General features: G+C 41.2%; 3 protein-coding genes across 3 annotated transcripts; 2 read left to right on the top strand and 1 right to left on the bottom strand.

The window, feature by feature from the left end:
* The first annotated feature begins 505 nt into the window (after positions 1-505).
* Positions 506-2,174, top strand: LOC149105669 (uncharacterized). The gene is made up of 2 exons (XM_089271840.1): positions 506-933; positions 1,571-2,174. Exons 1-2 carry the CDS (start codon positions 652-654, stop codon positions 1,733-1,735), a joined length of 447 nt encoding a protein of 148 aa, XP_089127966.1. The 5' UTR covers positions 506-651; the 3' UTR covers positions 1,736-2,174.
* A 2,565-nt stretch (positions 2,175-4,739) lies between these two features.
* Positions 4,740-9,750, bottom strand: LOC149105668 (uncharacterized). The gene is made up of 4 exons (XM_089271833.1): positions 9,496-9,750; positions 7,633-7,695; positions 6,948-7,226; positions 4,740-6,099 (listed from the first exon to the last, which is right to left on the bottom strand). The coding sequence occupies exons 1-4, from the start codon at positions 9,643-9,645 to the stop codon at positions 5,827-5,829; spliced, it is 765 nt and encodes a 254-aa protein (XP_089127959.1). The 5' UTR covers positions 9,646-9,750; the 3' UTR covers positions 4,740-5,826.
* Positions 9,751-10,279: 529 nt separating this feature from the next.
* Positions 10,280-17,176, top strand: LOC149105667 (uncharacterized). The gene is made up of 4 exons (XM_089271836.1): positions 10,280-10,548; positions 12,048-12,110; positions 15,108-15,410; positions 16,507-17,176. Exons 1-4 carry the CDS (start codon positions 10,399-10,401, stop codon positions 16,618-16,620), a joined length of 630 nt encoding a protein of 209 aa, XP_089127962.1. The 5' UTR covers positions 10,280-10,398; the 3' UTR covers positions 16,621-17,176.
* Positions 17,177-18,393: the final 1,217 nt, after the last annotated feature.

The following is an 18,393-nucleotide window of genomic DNA, read 5'->3' as shown; positions in this document are numbered from 1 at the left end:
CATATTTCATGTAATTTTTGTGATATGGACAAAATTTTTTCAGGTTTCAACTCCCCTTGATGTGCTCTTTCGAACACATTGTAAAAAATATGCATATTAAAATTTTCAAAAGTGACAAAGAAACATGACGTCATCACTGTGACGCCACAACTTTGATATTTACTGACATTTTTCACGTAAATAGGACTTGAAACAAGTATTCTATTTTCACCATTTCGATTGTAATTTCTGTTTTTTTTTTTTGTTTTTTGTTTTTGTTTTTTTTGTGCAAGGTGTTACTAGCTGGTATCTTAGGAGTGATTCTGGTCCACACATCAAGTCCCTCCTCAACACTGGTAAGGCAAGAATGTAACGTTCTGGTGCAGGCAGGCAGGCTCCCCCCCCCCCCCCCCCCGATATAAAATGAACGGTCCTTATGTTGATCGTGTGAGAGTAAACCAAGTAGAAAAAATACAGCAAGACCAAACAAAAACGAATTCCTTCGTCATTGCCCATTGCAGTGAAGTAAGTTACATTCATTTAATTAAAAAAAAACAAACATTGAAAACTTGATCCTTTGTCTGTCATATTTTCGATCATTGTCTTGTAATTTCACTCTGAAGTCGCTTTCTTTTCTATTACTTTCAGATAAACGCCTCGAGCTCTGTGAGCATGACGTGCGCCTTGGTATCAGGAGTAACACTGTATCACTATCAGCTCAGTTTGTGGGATGTACTGATTGAGAACCTTTACCAATCGGAGAGTGTGGATTGGGACCGACCTCACTTTGTTCCTAAGGACGCACCTCTTAAATGGACCGACCAAGAAAATACTGCGGTAGCAATAAGCTCCTTGGTTGTGATATTTTCCACCCTTGAGATTGCCCTCGCCGTTTGTGGTGCCTGGAGCAGTGATCCACCCTACCAATTTCCACAGCACAATCAAGTCAGTCAGGTATGTGTAGTGATACCAATAACAAGGGTCCAAAAGGGGTAAACGGTTAGCCGTGAAACGGGCGAAACATTCAACCGTTAGGCTTAAAACAAGGAGAGGGGCATTGAGCGAGTATGAAAGTATCTCGCTCTTGACACAGTTTATTATAGGTTAACAGTGTTCACTCTGTTGTGGGTAAAGTCTGCATACGTTCCAAGCCGCCTATCAGCAGCATTGGAGCTTATCCCAGTTTCTGTAACATGAAGCGATCGACTAGGAGTATTTCTACTCCCCCCTGGATGGGATGCTAGTCCTTCGCAGGGTTACCCTCAGCATTAATTAAGTTCTCCGGTACCCGTTTATACACGTGGGTGGAGAGAGGCACTGTGAGAGTAAAGTGTCTTGCCCAAGAACACAGCACAATGTCCCTGGCCAGGGCTCGAACCCGGACCGCTTGATACGAAGACGAGCGCACCAACCATGAAGTCACCTTGCCTCCTGTAGGCTTGCCGTTAATTTAGATCCCTACTGCTCTTGTCTTCTACCTGTTATACTTCACGGCCGTACTTTTCCCTCGGATAAATGCTCACAGTGATTTGCATGCATGACTCGATACCAAGCTGTCAAAACGCTGTTTTTGTGTTTCTTTAATTTTCAGGCGGGCAATGTGCCAAGTCCGTTTGCAGCCGGACAAACCCCATTGCAATACAGCAGCTCAGGCGATGGTTGCTATTCCAGTATTCAGTTGCAACGCCCTTCAGTAGCTTTCTTCTTGCTTCTTCCCAGTAACTGTAACAGCACCTTTTGTAATATTTATGTTTAATCTTTTAAGTAATATTAATGTTACACGTCGTGAAAACCCTTAACTCTAGCTCTCAAAGCATTAAACAAAGAGATTCATGATGGTGACGGTGTTTGGATATCTGATCTTAATTAGCATAAATTTTGACGATATTAGTTCTCCATTTTCTTTTCTATTTTAGTTTCGATTGAGAAGATGTATCAAGCACAAAAAGACATTGTTTGACCACATTTTCAAATACCTCGAAGTTCGTCAAAAATACGCGTTTGATATATCACGTTCCACGTTTGATATATTACTTCCAACTCTCTCTTCGTTTTGCCTCCTCATGATCAGTTGTTGCTAACTAGCTTAAGGCCTGTTTTGAAAAAAATATTGGTCGAGTTCATTTTTGCAAGTTCATGGGCTGTGTCGCACGCGAGATCCATGGAAAAACAAAAACAAAAAAAAAAAAACGAAATCAATGTTCCTGAATACGTTTCGAACAACCTGGTCCAAACGTCTAAATTTTTGGTAGCGGAGCCCCATACTGATATAGGAAAGAAAAGGAAACCCATGAGTTGATTTTCTCATGGTTATCATAGCTAGCGGTATTGCTCGTGGGCGCGTACGCACGACGGCGACGGCGACGACGACGACGAGGGAGTCGCGCAACATGGCGGCCATACTCTAAATAATAGGTTGACAGAGACATGCAGCCTTGGTTTACCGTGTACTTCTTTGGTAATGAACATCCATCTTATGATCAATTGACACCTGTCAAAACAAGGTATCCGGTGACCATTATCACGTGACCATATCGCGGGCTCAAGTTTACGGCTGATCGTGGTCGCGTGTTTTTATGAAGTTGACCGCTGAACAAGTGCTGGTTTTTGATTGGATCGCGGGCTCCTCTCAGTTTAACCTGTTGAAAACAGGGCAGGATATTTCGGAAGCCGGTTAACGCTAACCCAGGATTAAAAATTAACCAAATTATAATTTTTTTTTTCTATACATATGTTTTTTCCTGCTTTGTTTTATGTATATAGTGATTATTAAAACTCAAAACAGAAGGCCAAACAATATACAGAAAACCTCAACGCAAAGCTACAAAACTCAAATCAAAATTCTACCTTTTCCTGGGTTAGCTTAATTTGGCTCTGAACAACCCGCCCAGGAGCTCTTTAGGCTGGCCTAAATCTATATATTAGTTTTTGTTTTGAACTTTAGTCGAATAGCCCTGAATGAAAAAGTACGGACAGCCCAAAAGGTTAATTAATTGACCCCAGAATTTTCTTAACATTTAGGCTAATCTCGGTCTCAACGTTCGTATAAAAAATGAGTGCGTTGGTTTATATAATGTTTATTTCATTTACCAATGCAACAGAAATCAGATTTTATTAGCTTGACTGCCACTTCTGTAAACAAAATAAATCACGCCAGTTATACGCCAAAGTATCGAGCATGTTGTCGGAACTATATATTCAAACGATTTGTCGATACAAAAGTGCTTTTTCGTCCTTGCTGTTGCGTTTTATTTATTGTTTCTGTGGTCACTGGACTGTTTGCATGGTGGTATAAAGAATTCGTATATAATTGATAAACATCCTTGGATGGACAAAGGACAAACCTCGGGGCACTTGAGCCAAGTGACCCATCAGGTCGGCGCTTATACCAGTTCCATAGCATGAAGAGCCCACGAGTATTTCTATTCCCCCCTGGATGGGATGCTAGTCCATCGCAGGGTTACCCCGCAGCATTAAATTCGCCGGGACCCAATTAAACACCTGGGTGGAGAGAGGTCTAGTGAGAATAAAGTGTCTTGCTAAAGAATAATAAAAGGATGTGCAAACTAACGAATTTCTTGTAGCTATTATCATTTGCTCTTTTTAAACTCGCTCTCTCTTAAAACTTCTCCGTTTTACCTCACTTTTTTATCTTATCGCACTGTAATTGTAATGTGGATCGCTCGTTTGTACGTTTATTATTTTTATTATTTTTATTATTTTCTCCACTCCTTTCTGGTCCCTCACCTGTACCGAAAGTTATCTAGTTTTGTAAATATGGGGGCCAAGTTGGCTAATATAACTAGAAAAGTGAATGGTTTACTTGACCCCAATACTCCAACTATAATATTTATAAACCGAGAAAATATACTGTAAACATAACAAGCTGTAATTTTATCTGTAAATGAAAATTGTGAGGAAATAAAGTACGTTTCGATATGTTATATTAAGAACTCAAAAATAATTATTATTAGCCAGTTTGGTTGGGCAGACTTAGATATTATACTTTTAAATTACGCAAAAGAAAGCCTCTAACTCAACTCAACTCAGTTTCATCACCCTGGCCAGAGCTCGAACCCAGACTTCTCCTGATCCGGAGTGCAGCGCGTACTAACCATAGCTAACCACGAGGCCGCTTCCACTGGTATGCATTACGACACTACAGTCATATATCATATAGTCCATAGTCCACGTTGACTGATATCATTCAATGTTCGCGATTTACTCTATACTGATACGCGAAAGGCCAGGTCTGAAAAACGCGATCAAGGAAGAAGGGGAACGCCTGCCTTAAAACCCGGGCTTTTCAAATAACGCCAGCCAATTTCCATGCAATCCGATTGCATCAACTGTCAATTACTTTCAATCCGTACGTTCACCGATTAGAAAATAGCGCGCGCTCACGCCTGGGATTGATTTCTCTCAAAAGATTTCGCTGGAGTGAATGCCACCTGTTTAATGATATAGACATGGGAGAGAGTTGTTTGGGTAGAGCAGTAATCTTACAATCAGGAAAACACTTTGCGTCACTCTCAATTAACAGACTAAGCGAAAGTAGAAGGTTTATTTTTTTCACCGATAAAAAGAAATAAAGAAACCCTTTAAGCAGCACTGCCAAATAAGCACTTTTTAATTCAAATTACCTAGTGTACTCGAAACTGGCGTGCTTTTGTTCTCTGGAGATGGTACGCACACTGACTGGTCAATAGGTATTGAGTTATGTACGGATGAGACACACATAAAAAGCAATTCACAGTGCATTAATGATTACTACGGTTTATTAAATTCTTGGAAATCTTCAGTAGTGGCAATAAAACGAAGCATGCCAAACCAGAAAATTGGCGTCACAGAGTTCGGGCCACGCACACGCGGACCTCGCTTCAAATTGGAAGACAAAAGCATGAAAAGTAAGATACAACGTGACCTTTCAACTTTACAGCAGCCATCTTGAATTTGAAACATGCAGTCGTGTGATGTGAGGATTAGAGTTGAATTACGAATACTGGGACGTCCTTTGAATAGGCCATTCCCAGTTTCCTTGTGTCTCTGTTTCAAAACCAAGCTAAGTGCGAAACCATTCTTACTGGAAACGACTTTGATTTGAATGAAAATGAACCTGTAGGCGGAACTCATTTTCATATGAATGGTTTCGCACTTAGACTCGTTTTGACACAGAGGCAAAATGCAACTCGGAAATGGCCTATTCAGGTATTCTCGGGACATCCGATCCTGCCTCGAAAATAATACCGTTCTCTAAGGGTTCCGAGCAGTTTCCGAACATTCTCGGCTCCAGACCTCGCACTAGATGAGCGCGTATTAAAATTCAAAATGGCTAGCATACAACTTGTAAGATTATCTTTCATTCGCATTTAATGTCAGGACCATTTGTGGCGACGCGTCGACTTTGCCGGGCTTACCCTCCTCCCCGACCCCTCTACTTACCCGACGTCTCGACAGGACTACAAAGTAATTGCGACTGCGTCATAAACTTGGCGCCGACCAAGAAAAACAAATTATTCACTCGGGTTGTGATACCATCGCCGAATATTATATAAGCACCACTCAATGTAAAAATCCTGAATATCATACTCATCACAAGTTTCATTACTAGAGCTTAAGTAATGTAGATGTAAAGTGGGCAGGCGAACAGTGCGAGCAGGGAAAAGCTATCTCTGTCAATCGCAGTGGACCTACGATTGAGGACATCAAAGCCTAATCTAACTATACTGAATACGCTTAAATATGGACAACCATCGAACACAAATTGCACTTTCTCAAAAATTAAACATTTATCCCTTCTTGGAGACCAAGAAGGAAAAACAAGAATGATAATTACTGATTGGTCTTTTATTGGTTAGACACTGGAACAGCGACCATCGGCTCAGCTGAAACCATCTGGTGACCTGTAACCATCGGTTGCCCTTCAACTATCTGCTGACGTGCAAGGACCGGCTGACCTGCAATCAGCGGCTGACACGCAACCATCGGCTGAGCTGCAACCATCTGCTGACCGGCAATCACCGCCTGACCTGCAACCATCGGCTGGGCTGCAAAATAGGTCGGTTGTAGTGGTTGCGGTTGGATTTGTCCGGTTTCTAATCGGTGATATGCGTACACTCCCTGTAAACATGAAATAAACATGATGTTTTGACAGTTTGACATTAAGTCGCGCATGTGACCCTATTAATCGTAGCAACCTCAAGCCCGGATTCGAGTGTGAGGTACAAGTTAACTTCAAATCACGTTCGATGCAACTTCAAGTTTCTTCTGTCGAATGATGTGATTTCGTTTCATTTCTCGCACACTACCAAACTAACAAGCGAATCATGTATTTACAGTTCATTACTTTAATTTAAAGCAATAAAATGAAAGAAAGCGGCATAACTGTTGTGTTTTATTTGTTTGGAATTAAACTGAGAGGACAAGAAAATTCACAAGGCCAAATAGCTTTCAATTATTCTAAGGAACGCAGCTTTGGAAGGCTAGGCAGCATGGGTTTAGCGCGGGACTTGAAATCCGGAGGTCGCGGGTTCAAGCCACGCTCTGACCACTAAGCTGGAGTTGTTTCTCGGGAGACCCTAGTTCAACTCCTCGCTCATACTTGCAAATAGCCAGCTGGTCTGCCTCCCGCCAGTTAGGAATTTTAAGCCTATTATGTTTATTTGAAAATTTTATTTTTTTCAATTAAGTAGCATGCCTGAGAACTAGCTAGGTATTGTCCATGATGAACAACATTTGAACATTTTCTTTGAAAAATAAAATAAAACAAACAGGATAAAAGAAACATTGAACACGTAGGAAATCAATAATTCCAGGAGCACCTTTCAGAAATATAAGCACTATGGCATTACAATATCCGAACAGCCGCCTTCTTTGATCCGCCATCTTCGATTTCTTGAATTCTAGGAAAACGTCAGAATGTACTTGAATTAAAAGTAGCTTTTCGTTCCATCGGTAACTATGCGTACCTGATTATCTTGAGGAGGCTCATAGCCTGTGTCACCGCAGCTCTTGGCGCTTGCAAAGGCGAGGATTATCTCAATGATAGAAAATAGAATAGCTAAGGAGGATATGGCCAACATAGTATTTTCCTGAGCGGTGAACTTGAATTCTGTGTCCTTTTCTACAATGTAAAAAAGGTAGCTCGCCTTCTCATGTAACAATGTGCCAATACCCAATTGATAGTGGTACATTGTTGCTGCTGACATCGCAGCACAAGCCACGCTGACTGACTTGAGGGCATAGATCTGAAATAGAGCAAGAAAGAAGAGAAGCGAGTCAGAGTGAATGAGTACATGGCCGTGCCGTGTCGTACCGTGCAGTGCTGTGCAGTGCGTTGCAATGCAATGCAGTGTCGTGCCGTGCCGGTGCAGTGCAGTGCAATGCAGTGCGGTGCGGTGCAGTGCCATGCAGTGCCATGCAGTGCAGTGCCGTTCCGGTGACGGTGCCATGCGTTGCCAGATGTGCGCTCTGATGTTGTGCTCCTGGGGGGAGGAGCCCCCAGGGTTGAACTGTTCTAGAGCTGGCTTCAACAAACATTAATCATGGGTTGCTCGTTTTTGGTTTATGTTTCTGTACATGGGAGATAAAGGACCATCGCTATAGTCCTATGGAAAGACCTTCATCAGTGAATGCTGTATACAACTATCTTACCAAATTCGGGGGGCGTCTTGACATGCCGGACAAAACCAGGCCTACGATGCCAACTGGTAACACCTTGGTTGAAAGAAAAGAGAACTATCAGACACTATCAGGATGATTTCCAAAGAAAAGACTTAACTAAAAACTGATGCAGGTGCACAAGATGTTTGCACTTCGCAAGACAGTCTGAGTATCTGTTGTCGTAACACGTTTGATGATCCCTGCGGCTTGGGTGCAAGCGGGGTTCATGTCTTTTTACTTAGTTTTATTTATTTAATTTTTTTTCGTTATCTTAAGTACTTATTTGAGTTGAGGTTGAAGGGAGGGGTCGGTAGGAGAAAGGCTTTGGGGAAGGATTCGATGAACAATAGAGCCTGTTTCTCAAACAACCACTGCATTCAGCGGGAGATAAAATGTTACACCTTATGTCAGCATTATTTTGAGCATGGTAGTGCAGCAAACGAATCAAGCATTCTGCCGGAATAATAGCGACAAAACTAACTGACGGTTGAGGGCTTTGGGCGGGTTAAGAGGAATCTGGACACTAGTCCCTCGACTGCACAGTACACAAAGTACATGCCCAAAGGTTTTGCTATAAATTCAACACTCTTCGGCTGCATCAGAGCGAGTGTTGTTGAATCTTGCAACAAAATTAACTTGGCATTTTACCGTGTAACACTGTTTTCTGAAACGTTTTATTGTTCATCGCTACCAATATAAACATAATTGTTAGTGAAATCATTATTTTATTTAACTAAAATAGGATTATCGCAATAAAAAGTGTGGCAATACTAAACAAAGAAGTCAGTCATATTGGCAAAGTCGTGTTATGTCTGTTCAGCCCCCCAAAAAACCTGTCAAGCCTCTCTCCACCATTGTATACAGGCCGCATCCCAGGCGAATGCAGATTAATATTAGGCGATATCGATATTTCAGCGGGGTACGATCACTATGGTGTCAACAGTTATAAAGAATTTTGTCATTTCTCACAGTTAATGTGGTTTCGAACCTCGCAAATCGACTGCCAAAAGATAAAATTTAGGCTTATGGCTATCGAACTACCAGACGAGTGCAGCCACGCAAACAGATCGACGAAGACTGGGAAATAGCTATGCTTCTGAGCGAGGGTCTGGATTGGAGTGCTAGAATCTCACTTAATAGTAAAATTTCTCAACTGCAGACCTCGTTCTAAGGGCATCTCGGATAAAAACGCCTTATTTCTATGCTCATAGACTACGAGTAGTCCCTCTTTCGCTTAGTCCGTCGTTCGTGACGCGAAAGAAAACCGCGAGAAAAAAATGGCCGCGCGAGATCCTGGGGGCGAACGTTCTTCTCGCCCCCAGGATCTCGCACGGCCGTTCTTCTCGCCCCCAGGATTTCGCGCGGCCATTTTTTTCTCGCGGTTTTCGTTCGCGTCACGCACGATGGACTAAGCGAAAGAGGGACTACTCGTAGTCTACGATGCTTACAGTTACAATTTTGAGCAATTAATTCTCAGCCATTATCTAAGCACTCACTCACATGAGGAAATTTTCTCCGCTAGCAAACTGTTATTGACAGTTATTCATTTCAGACTCCCGGTAAAACTAAATTCAAGCTATGCATGAAGAAAATAAATAAACTGATTGACTAAAGACGAATTTGAAAACTTGAAAACTGTTTTTCCACGCGAAGAAGGCCATTTCGAGTCGCTGATACATGGAACTTCGTCAAGCGAACTATATAGCTAAGAAAATAAACTATTCTCACCGATCGGAAGCTAGCTGCATGAAACGGCTGTAATTCGCAGGGTTTTATAATAGCTACGACCAGTGTAGAGCGCTGGATTAAATGAGGAAGTCAAAGCATGGAATCGTACGATCAAAGTCTACTTACAGTGGCAGCCGTCCAACATGGCGACAGCAGAAAGCTGGTATAGAAGTATCGTACTTGAAATCGATCTACTAAACCAAGGATCAAGAAGATGGCGGTCATTACGAGCTGAACGATGGAAACGACTTTTAAGTCCCGTCTGTTGTACACCATTTTACGTCAGGCTCTTTCGAAGTTGTAAGAATTATTGCAATCAAACCTGGCAACGGTGTGCGGAAGTTGTAACTGATAATTTTTGGTATGCGTGACTTATGATAACATGTAAAGGGAAACCAGAACAGTTCATGACAGGTTATTTACATGGTAATCATGTTGCGTTTTTGGTAGTTATTCTATCTTCTTTTCTTCTTTTTATTTCAAGTAGAATTTTGATGTTTTCGTCCACTGATAGAAGATGTGGGTAAATGGTATTCTGTAAATCGGACTGACGAATCAAACTGAGGTTTTGGCGACTCATATTAAACAGACGACATCATTTTCGTATGCGAGATTCTTCCGTTGTCACGTCACGTATCGTTTGTTTATGTTTCCGGGGAGAGAGGTATTGTTGGAGTGTTCCGTAGGGGTGTGCCACTAGGTCTTCTAAATCCTGATTTAAACACCTCGAAATCGCGAATCGTATCGACGGCGTATTGCATATGATCAGTTTGGCGGTGTTTTCGTACGTTCTCGGGGTGAATGCATGCGCAGACCAGAAGGCAACCCAAATCCAATGTACAGGAAGATGTATGACTCATTTTAGAAGAAAGCTGCTCCAGAGCTTTACATACCCTACCCCCCCCCCCCCGGAACAGCTTAATCAGGCAAACACGCAATATTGAGTAGACCCGTGTTATAGGGTTCGATTTGAATTCACTTTAAATAGAGTTCTGTAGCTATATTTCTTTCACCTCGCCGAGCTTTAAAATGGAGCATAACAAGCAATTGTTGAGAGTCATCTCGATCGCTCAGATTATCATGAGCACCATCTTTTTTGTGCTTGGCATGGCGGATAGGTATGAAGTCCCCTTCATATACACCAGCTACTTGTTTGCGCCATGTTGGATAGCTGCTCTCGTAAGTACACTAAGATGTGAAGGTCGGGCTCTTGTCCCTCGTTCAGCGTTGTCTTAATGTTATCTTAAAAGAGACTGTGCTAGGACGCTTATAATTAGGTCTCGATTAACGTTAGTAGAATTCTTCGTGTAAACTGGATTTGGCATTCCTCATAACGAACAAATGGTTACAGGTCATCTCTGCGTGTTTATAATTCTAAGCAGTCCACGTTTAACAGCAATGGAAAGAGTGATCCATCACGCACAATTTATTGTTTATCTTTGTGTTAGAGGAGAAGGTAGCTATTTCTACTTCCCTGAGTTTTTGTACGCAGTTAACACGGAAATTAAACCTGACATCTTTTTCGCTTGAAGCAACGTGAGCACGCAGGCCATAGAGAAGAAAGAGGAAAAGAAATGCTAAATATATTCATCACAAATTGCACCTAGTTTATTAAATTAAATGTTCTCGCTTGAAACATAGCAAGTTGAGATTAGTCAGAACGTGTCTATAGTAGAATTACTTGTGTAAACAAACCTTGCCTTCACTATGGATAACTGCCGACGAGGAAGTGAAATGTATATCACGTCGTAGTAACGCTTGACTGCGGCCTAATAGCAACATTGGGGAGCTCAAGCAATGACGACGGCGACGCCAAGGCCTAGGACGACGGCTGGAGAAACATAAATTTATCTCTTACCTTTGAAATTCGCAATAATCTAGAACTATTCAGTTAGGACCAGTTTGCCGAGCATTCTAAAACCCTACTCAAACTAAAGATGTAACGCCAGCGATCAATTCCAGAAGTAAATACGAAAAATTAGCCATTGTGGATCACGTTCTTCAAAATGCATAGAACTCAGCATTTCACGTTGTTGTTGTGCAGAAGACGGCTATGAAATCTACAAAAATTTATAACGCTCGTGCACAGCCATCGTTCTGCTCATTAAACGTTATGTTTGGTGGCTTCCTCGTTGCCGTTGTGGTTTGGTTAACCTCCCTTTTAGGGGAAACTGGGTTTGGGCATAAAAAAATTAATCTCACCCAAGCCTTACATAAATAAACGTTGTCTGACTGTTCAGGATATCGATTCTCGACTCGTTTCGTGCTTAAATTCTCGTGCATGTCGAGCAGGCTTAGTACACGCGCAGACCGAAGACTTCGGAGACTGATAAACGACCCTCAAAGTAGACAAAAAACATTCGGCTTACAATAATCAGTAGACTTTTCAACTTTGCGTACGTTAACTGTAGTGTGTACTAACGCTATACTGTAGGGTGACGATTAAAACTCAATAATGATAACGAACCACGGCGAAATAACAAAACTGCAGTACCGAGGTTCGACCTTGTACGGAATAGTAAGCAAAATGAAACCTGTGCCTCAAAGAAAAGAGGCGCCCAGCGCGTGGGGAGACCTTTAAGCAAGCACTAACTCATTTAGACAATTATTATTTTATATTCTATTTTTATCACTTCGATTTTTTTGTTTTGTTTTGTTTTGTTTTGTTTTGGTCCAAGGTGTTACCAGCTGGTTTGATGGGATCGATTTTGGTCAACAAGGCAAGTCCCTCCTCGACTTTGGTAAGGCAGAAATTGAAAATCCTGATTCACTCGCATACATAAAACGGTACAAATGTTTTATCTACTTTAATATCTCGAAATATCGCTCTTTTCTCGAGATACAAAAACAACCAGTTTTTCTGGCAACTTATTTACTGTACTCTGGCACTCGGCCAAAACATGGAAAATAAACCTAGTGGTTCATTATGTGCTCTGTCTGTTGCGTAGTGATTATTTTGTGTAAAATAATAGCGGAGCTGGGCCGCTAAGCGGAGCCCCATAACTATAGGAACAGAACCACGCGCATGCATAGAACAAGAAAACCATACAACTCTTTTTTATGGTCAACATGGCTAGCGGTATGGATCACGGTTGCTTGAGACCTTCGACGAACACGACGTCATGCAATATAGCGGCCATACTCCAGCTAATATGGAGTTTAAGAAACCACGACGACGACGCCGAGGACAACGTCGGTTAAAAAAATGAATTTATATTTTACCCACGAATCTCGCGATACTCGAAAGACATTAACCGTCGTGGTTCATGTTCTCCAGACAGCGCAAAATTTAGTCATTTCGCCTTGCTGTTTTGCAGAGGACGGCAAAGAAATGTACCGAGAATTATAACGCACGTGCACAGCCATTCTACTGCTCATTAATTCTTTTGTTCAGCGACGTTGCCGTTGCCGTTGCCGTTGCCGTCGTGGTATTCTTAAATTCCCATTAGCAGGTCGACCAAGGCATGCAGCTTTCATATTGGATAAATTTGATATTGAGCATCCATGCTATGGTCCATTAACAAGGTATCCGCTGACTAGTATCACGTGACCATATCGTGGGCTCAGGTTTAGGCCTAATGAAGGTTACTTATTTTTTTAAATTGACCGCTGATCAGATACTGGTTTTCAATGAGATTGCAGGCTTAAGCCAGGTTAATTTATTTTAATTAGGAGCTGCGCTTTTAGGCTTGGATAAATCTATATATTATAGCTGAAAGGAAACCAAAATCGAAGTTGATCGTATGAAAGTAAACGAAGTAATAATAATAATAAAGTACAAAATGAAGAATATGGCCAAGCAAAAACGACTGAATACCCTTGTCATCATCGCTCATTGCAATATTGCATTGATATGGGGCAGCGGAAAGAAGTAAGTTTTCCAAAACTAAAAAGAAAAAATGCTCAGAAAACCTCAGGGAAAGGTGGCCTTCTAACTTCAAAGAGGTATTTTCTGAAAAAAAAAAAAAAAAAAAAAAAAACTTTATGGGACAGTTTTGGTGCCACGTTAAAGGACTTCGCACTCTAATTTCAATTATGAGCTTTTCCAGGTCACATGCCACAATAGTACAATAAGTGTTTAAAAGTGGTGTTCATTATAAATACGATAACATATTAATGAACGGTTCGAGAAGCATGGAATTAAGTTCATCCTGACCATAAGCAAGTTTTCCAGGGGACAAATCTCAGAAAAGTGTTTTGAAGGGCTTTTTAAAAAAGTTCACTAATATTGACTAGAAAAAGTTTACTAATATTGACTAATATTAACTATCTTAACTGAATAACAGGGAAAGCATTTGATAAATTGCCGATTTTAGAAATTTACGACCTAGGTAATCGTGTCCTACACCAATTTGGAAAATTTGACAACATTCCGTTGAATTTCAATGGAGATATCGTGTTTGAAATATTGGTGATCCGTCTCTTTGGTCGTTTTGAGAAATAATTAAGTAATGGTAATGGAACTTCGTGTCGTCCAATTCGGTCTGTTATCATACTCGTGATAAACAAATCGATTTTGTTATCACTCGTATGATTACAGACCGAATTGGACGACACGAAGTCCAATTACCAGTTAATCATAAAAATTACAATTTCCGAGAAAAGAAGAATAGCCAAGTTATGAAAGAAAGGGAAAATTTGCATTAAAAGGCTGCCAAAGGAGGTATAAACTGCTCAAGGTTGTGACTGGTTGATTTAAACTACAACTTTGAATGTGATTGGCTTATTCAACTGTCCGATAACAAACTGCCAATGAGAACTTGGCAAGTGAATTAGTAGGAAATAAGGGCTTTTTAAACCAGTCAGAAGAGAGCCCCGATTAGCCCAGCGAACAAGGGGGGGGGGGGGGAGCAGACGCAGGGGGTAGGGCTTGTGTCGAAAGGTTTTACTTAAATTTTCCATTGAATACCGGAATACGCCGCACCTGTCATAGAAAATTTAACCAAGTATAAGGGGCGTATAAGGTGGTACAGGAATCAATGTTCAGGACCATGATGCAAAATTCTTATAAGTACACATCTCTTCAGCTTTCCTGTAAAGTATAATTAAAATGTACTAAATTGAATCCATTTTGAGAAATAATTACGTAATGGACGTACCTATGGACGTCCCTATGGACTGTAAACAGCCGTTGCTATAGGAGTTGCTATGTTAAAATATGGCCACCAGCGCGCAGATTCGTTGCTTTAAACGTAAATCAAGGAGTAATTCGAGCAAAGTCGTTTCAAAATACGTTTTGCAAATGGTTAGGGATGTTGAATCTTCATGTTTCGAGAAAACGTTTTTAGGAAAAAAAGAATTGTACGTGGATGTAAAAGACCACCTTAATCAAAACCATTTTCTTCCAGATTTTAATGCCGAGCACCATAACTATAGGAACAACACCACATGCGTACACCCTACGACGATGACGTCGCACAAAATGGCGGCTTTACTTCAGCTAAAAGGTCGACCGAGTCATGCAGCTAACCTTCGTTATGGTTTGCTGATCAATCGCCGCATGCCAAAACACGGTATCCGCTGACCAGTATCCCTTGACCGTATCGCGGACACAAGTTAAGCGCTCATAAAGGTCACCTGTTTTTTTTTTAAGTTGATCGCTGCCAAGGTATCACCGGCTCAAGCCAAGATAAGTTAAGTCAATCAGGAGCTCCGCTTTTGGGCTTGGCTAAATCTATATATTATGGCCTTGTTCGTGGGGTTTACTCTGAAGTCGCCTTGATTTTAATTCTTTTCAGATTAACGCCGTGAGCTCCGTGAGCATGACCAGCGTCATAGTATCAGGCATAACAGCGTATCGATATAAATGGGCTGTGGGCAGTGTACTGGTCGCTAACCTATACTCTGCGAGTACGTATCTGGAAGTCACTAACTTTGCCAGCAAGGACGTGGCTCTTAAACTCACCCACCAGGAAAAGACTGTGGTAGCAATAAGCTCATTGGTTGCGATATTTTCGACCATTGAGGTTGCCCTCGCCGTTTCTGCTGCTTGGATCAGTGATTCTCTCTACCAGCCCCCCCAAGAGAATCAAGTCAGTCAGGTATGTGATGTATCTCATTGACTGTGTTGGCCACTGTATTCTCTATCAGTTAGTAATAGTAATTGGACCGAGTGGAGTACATTTCGGGAAGTAATCGCCCAAGTAATTTCAAAATCGGACTAGCTTGAAGCGCGAGGCCGATTTGAAATTACGAGCGCGATTTCTCACTGAATTGTATTCCACTCGGTCCAATTACTAATTAATCATATTTATAAAAATTTGGAAATTAAAAAAAAGCCTTGGGAAACTTCTTTTCAACGAAAAAGTCAGTAGTGCTTCCCATACATTTTACTAATTGTAGGAAATATTAAGAAGGACCCACTAAAGCGCACGTAATCGACGTGAGTCACGTAGGTATCAAATTACAGGTATCCACTGTAATTGGACACCAACGTGAACGCACGCCGATTACGTGAGAAATAGGCGCGCGGAGAACCAGTTAGGATCGATAATTTTGTTATAGGTACGATTAATAATGGTAATGGACTGAGTGGAGTCCAATTCAGTCTGTAATCAGACGAGTGATTAACAAAATCGGACGACCGCGAAGCTGGAGTGCGATTTGTTAATCACGAGTATGACTACAGACTGAATTGGACGACACGATGTCCCGTTACCAATTAATCGTAGCCATTACAATTTTCCACAAAAGTAAAATTTTCCTTTGAAAATGAGCTTTTAATAGTGATTGTTATAGCGGAGACTTATCCTCCACAATTTTACAAAGTCAGTCTCTTGAATTGGTTGCTATAGAGATTGTAATCAATGTTGTGGTTGGTGGATTAAGTGGAGAGGTCCTAAATGATTGGCTGATGCAACAGTCCGATTACAGGTGTCCGAATATAGTCAACTGTCCAATTACACTGTCCGATTACAACTTTGCAGATTAATTAGAGCCAAATACAGCAGTTTATGCAACAATCACATCGGAGGAAATTGTAATCGTTATGACTAATCAATCAATCAATCAATCAATCAATCAAATCGTTATATTTCACGGCCGTATTCTTTTTTTCCAATTCATATGCTAACCGTGATTTGCGTGGCTCAACATAAAGCTGTCGAAACATAACTTTTCTTTTTATTGAACTTTCAGGCAGAAAATGTGTATACCCAGTTTGAAGCCGGATATTTGCCATTGCAGCCGATCTATGCAGCAGCCCAGCCGGTGGTTGCTATTCCACCACGCAGCTACAATGCCCTTCAGTAAATGTCTTGCTTGCTTTTTCACAGTTATTATGGAAAGTAACTGTTGCCTTCTTAGTGAAGCCGTTAGTCATCGTAAAACTCAGAAATTGGTAAAAGTACCAACATGCTATATGCCACTCAGGATTTACGCCCTACACCCCACCTTCCCTTCCCCCGCAATTGAAGCCCTACACCCCATCCGTCCCCCTTCACCCGCTCAAAATGCAAAGAGCCCTTCTATATTAAGCCGCTCAGAAAATAATCTCTTGTATTTGAAGTTATATTTGGGAATTGCCGTTACGAAAAAACTTAACCAAAATCATTGTCAACGTCATTGTCTGGTAGATAGGTGTAAAAATCACTGTAGCCTTGGCACGTAAGATTTTTACGCAGTTTAAGGTTTCTTTCGAATTAACGACAGTACTCAACCAAGGCATAGGGTATAAACTACTGTTAGTATTAACTACGATATTTGCTCGGTATGTGCAAATATACTATGATATACAAATATACTTTAATATACTATGATATTTGCATGGTATGTGCATATTCCATTGTCAATAAAGTTTGATATCGCTTGCTGTTCGATCAGTTTGGCATGTTCAGGGGGATTTCAAACTGACGCCCCAATATAATATTTTGCGATTTGCTGAAATGAGGAGCCCTCTGCTAAGATAAAGTTTCTCCAACATTTTGCAGTTATAAACCCGACTGATTTTCAAACGTAAATGTCCCTACTTTAATTAGCCACTCGGAATGTAGTCCCCCCCCCCCCGGGAATCTGAGATTATTCTCGGAATTTAACGGTAGGCTTGTTTATGTCAGAGCAGTTGCATGTGGAAAATAGGAACAGATTTACAGGGAAAGCTTCTACCCCTCCACCCACCCCTCTCGTCCCCGTCTCTCTTTCTCTCTCTTAGCATCACCTTTCCGCGAGGCGTAACAGAAATCCACGGGGCAACTATCAGCCAATAGTTCCTCGAAAGAAACACTCCGTTGTTTAAAGAGACAGTGAGAAGCGTAGCCCGCAATCAGAGAACGGCATACGTGATAGAACGCTACTAGATTTATAGTAAAACTCGATAGAAACAGGGAGAACATGTTTTCTATTTCTTTAATGAAATGAGCATTCAATATTACGGTCGAGAACTTTTGTGGGGATCGAGGAAAGATTGACGAGGTACGCGAAAATTAAATAAACCTAGTCAATCTCTTAAGAGCTGGCGATTGAGTAAAAGGAAACTTACTATAGTTAACGTTTCTACCAGGTTTGATTTTTATCGGCGTGCTATTGTGATGTGTCGCGAGACGTTATACAATTCATCGGGCCACCCTTTGACGTTAGCGAAAGAATAGGCCTACATTTTCAAATAAATTAGCGGTTCTTCGCTATCAGAACCTCGGGCAAGTTGTGCGGCTAGAAACGATGAATCGCTTGTCATTAACCCGAAACTATTGCCTAAAAAATATTTAAATGTGATCAAACATCTGGGATGGTTTTCAAAATGAGGAAACTTCGCGGATGTTCAAGCGCGTTGAACTGAAAAGGAGTGGAACACATACTTCAAAAAAAGCTTGGTCGATTAAAATGGCTGGGACTTAAGGCATAACTATGCTTAAAGGACTATCTGACTTAACCGAAAAAAAAAAAAGATCAGTAAATACGAACTTTAAAATACCCATTGGTGAGTGAACGTTGAAGACGCCAAAATTAATTATGCCCTTGTGCCGGTATACACAAAAACAGACGCACATGCACAATGGGTTATATGAATTCAAATCAATACTTCACAGA

The sequence above is a fragment of the Orbicella faveolata genome, unplaced genomic scaffold (genome assembly GCF_042242905.1).
Source record: "Orbicella faveolata isolate gen_17 unplaced genomic scaffold, um_ofav_v1 contig_34, whole genome shotgun sequence".
Classification (NCBI taxonomy): Eukaryota; Metazoa; Cnidaria; class Anthozoa; order Scleractinia; family Merulinidae; genus Orbicella; species Orbicella faveolata.
Note: the sequence above shows the minus strand (reverse complement) of the source record. Positions and strands in the feature narration are given on the sequence as shown.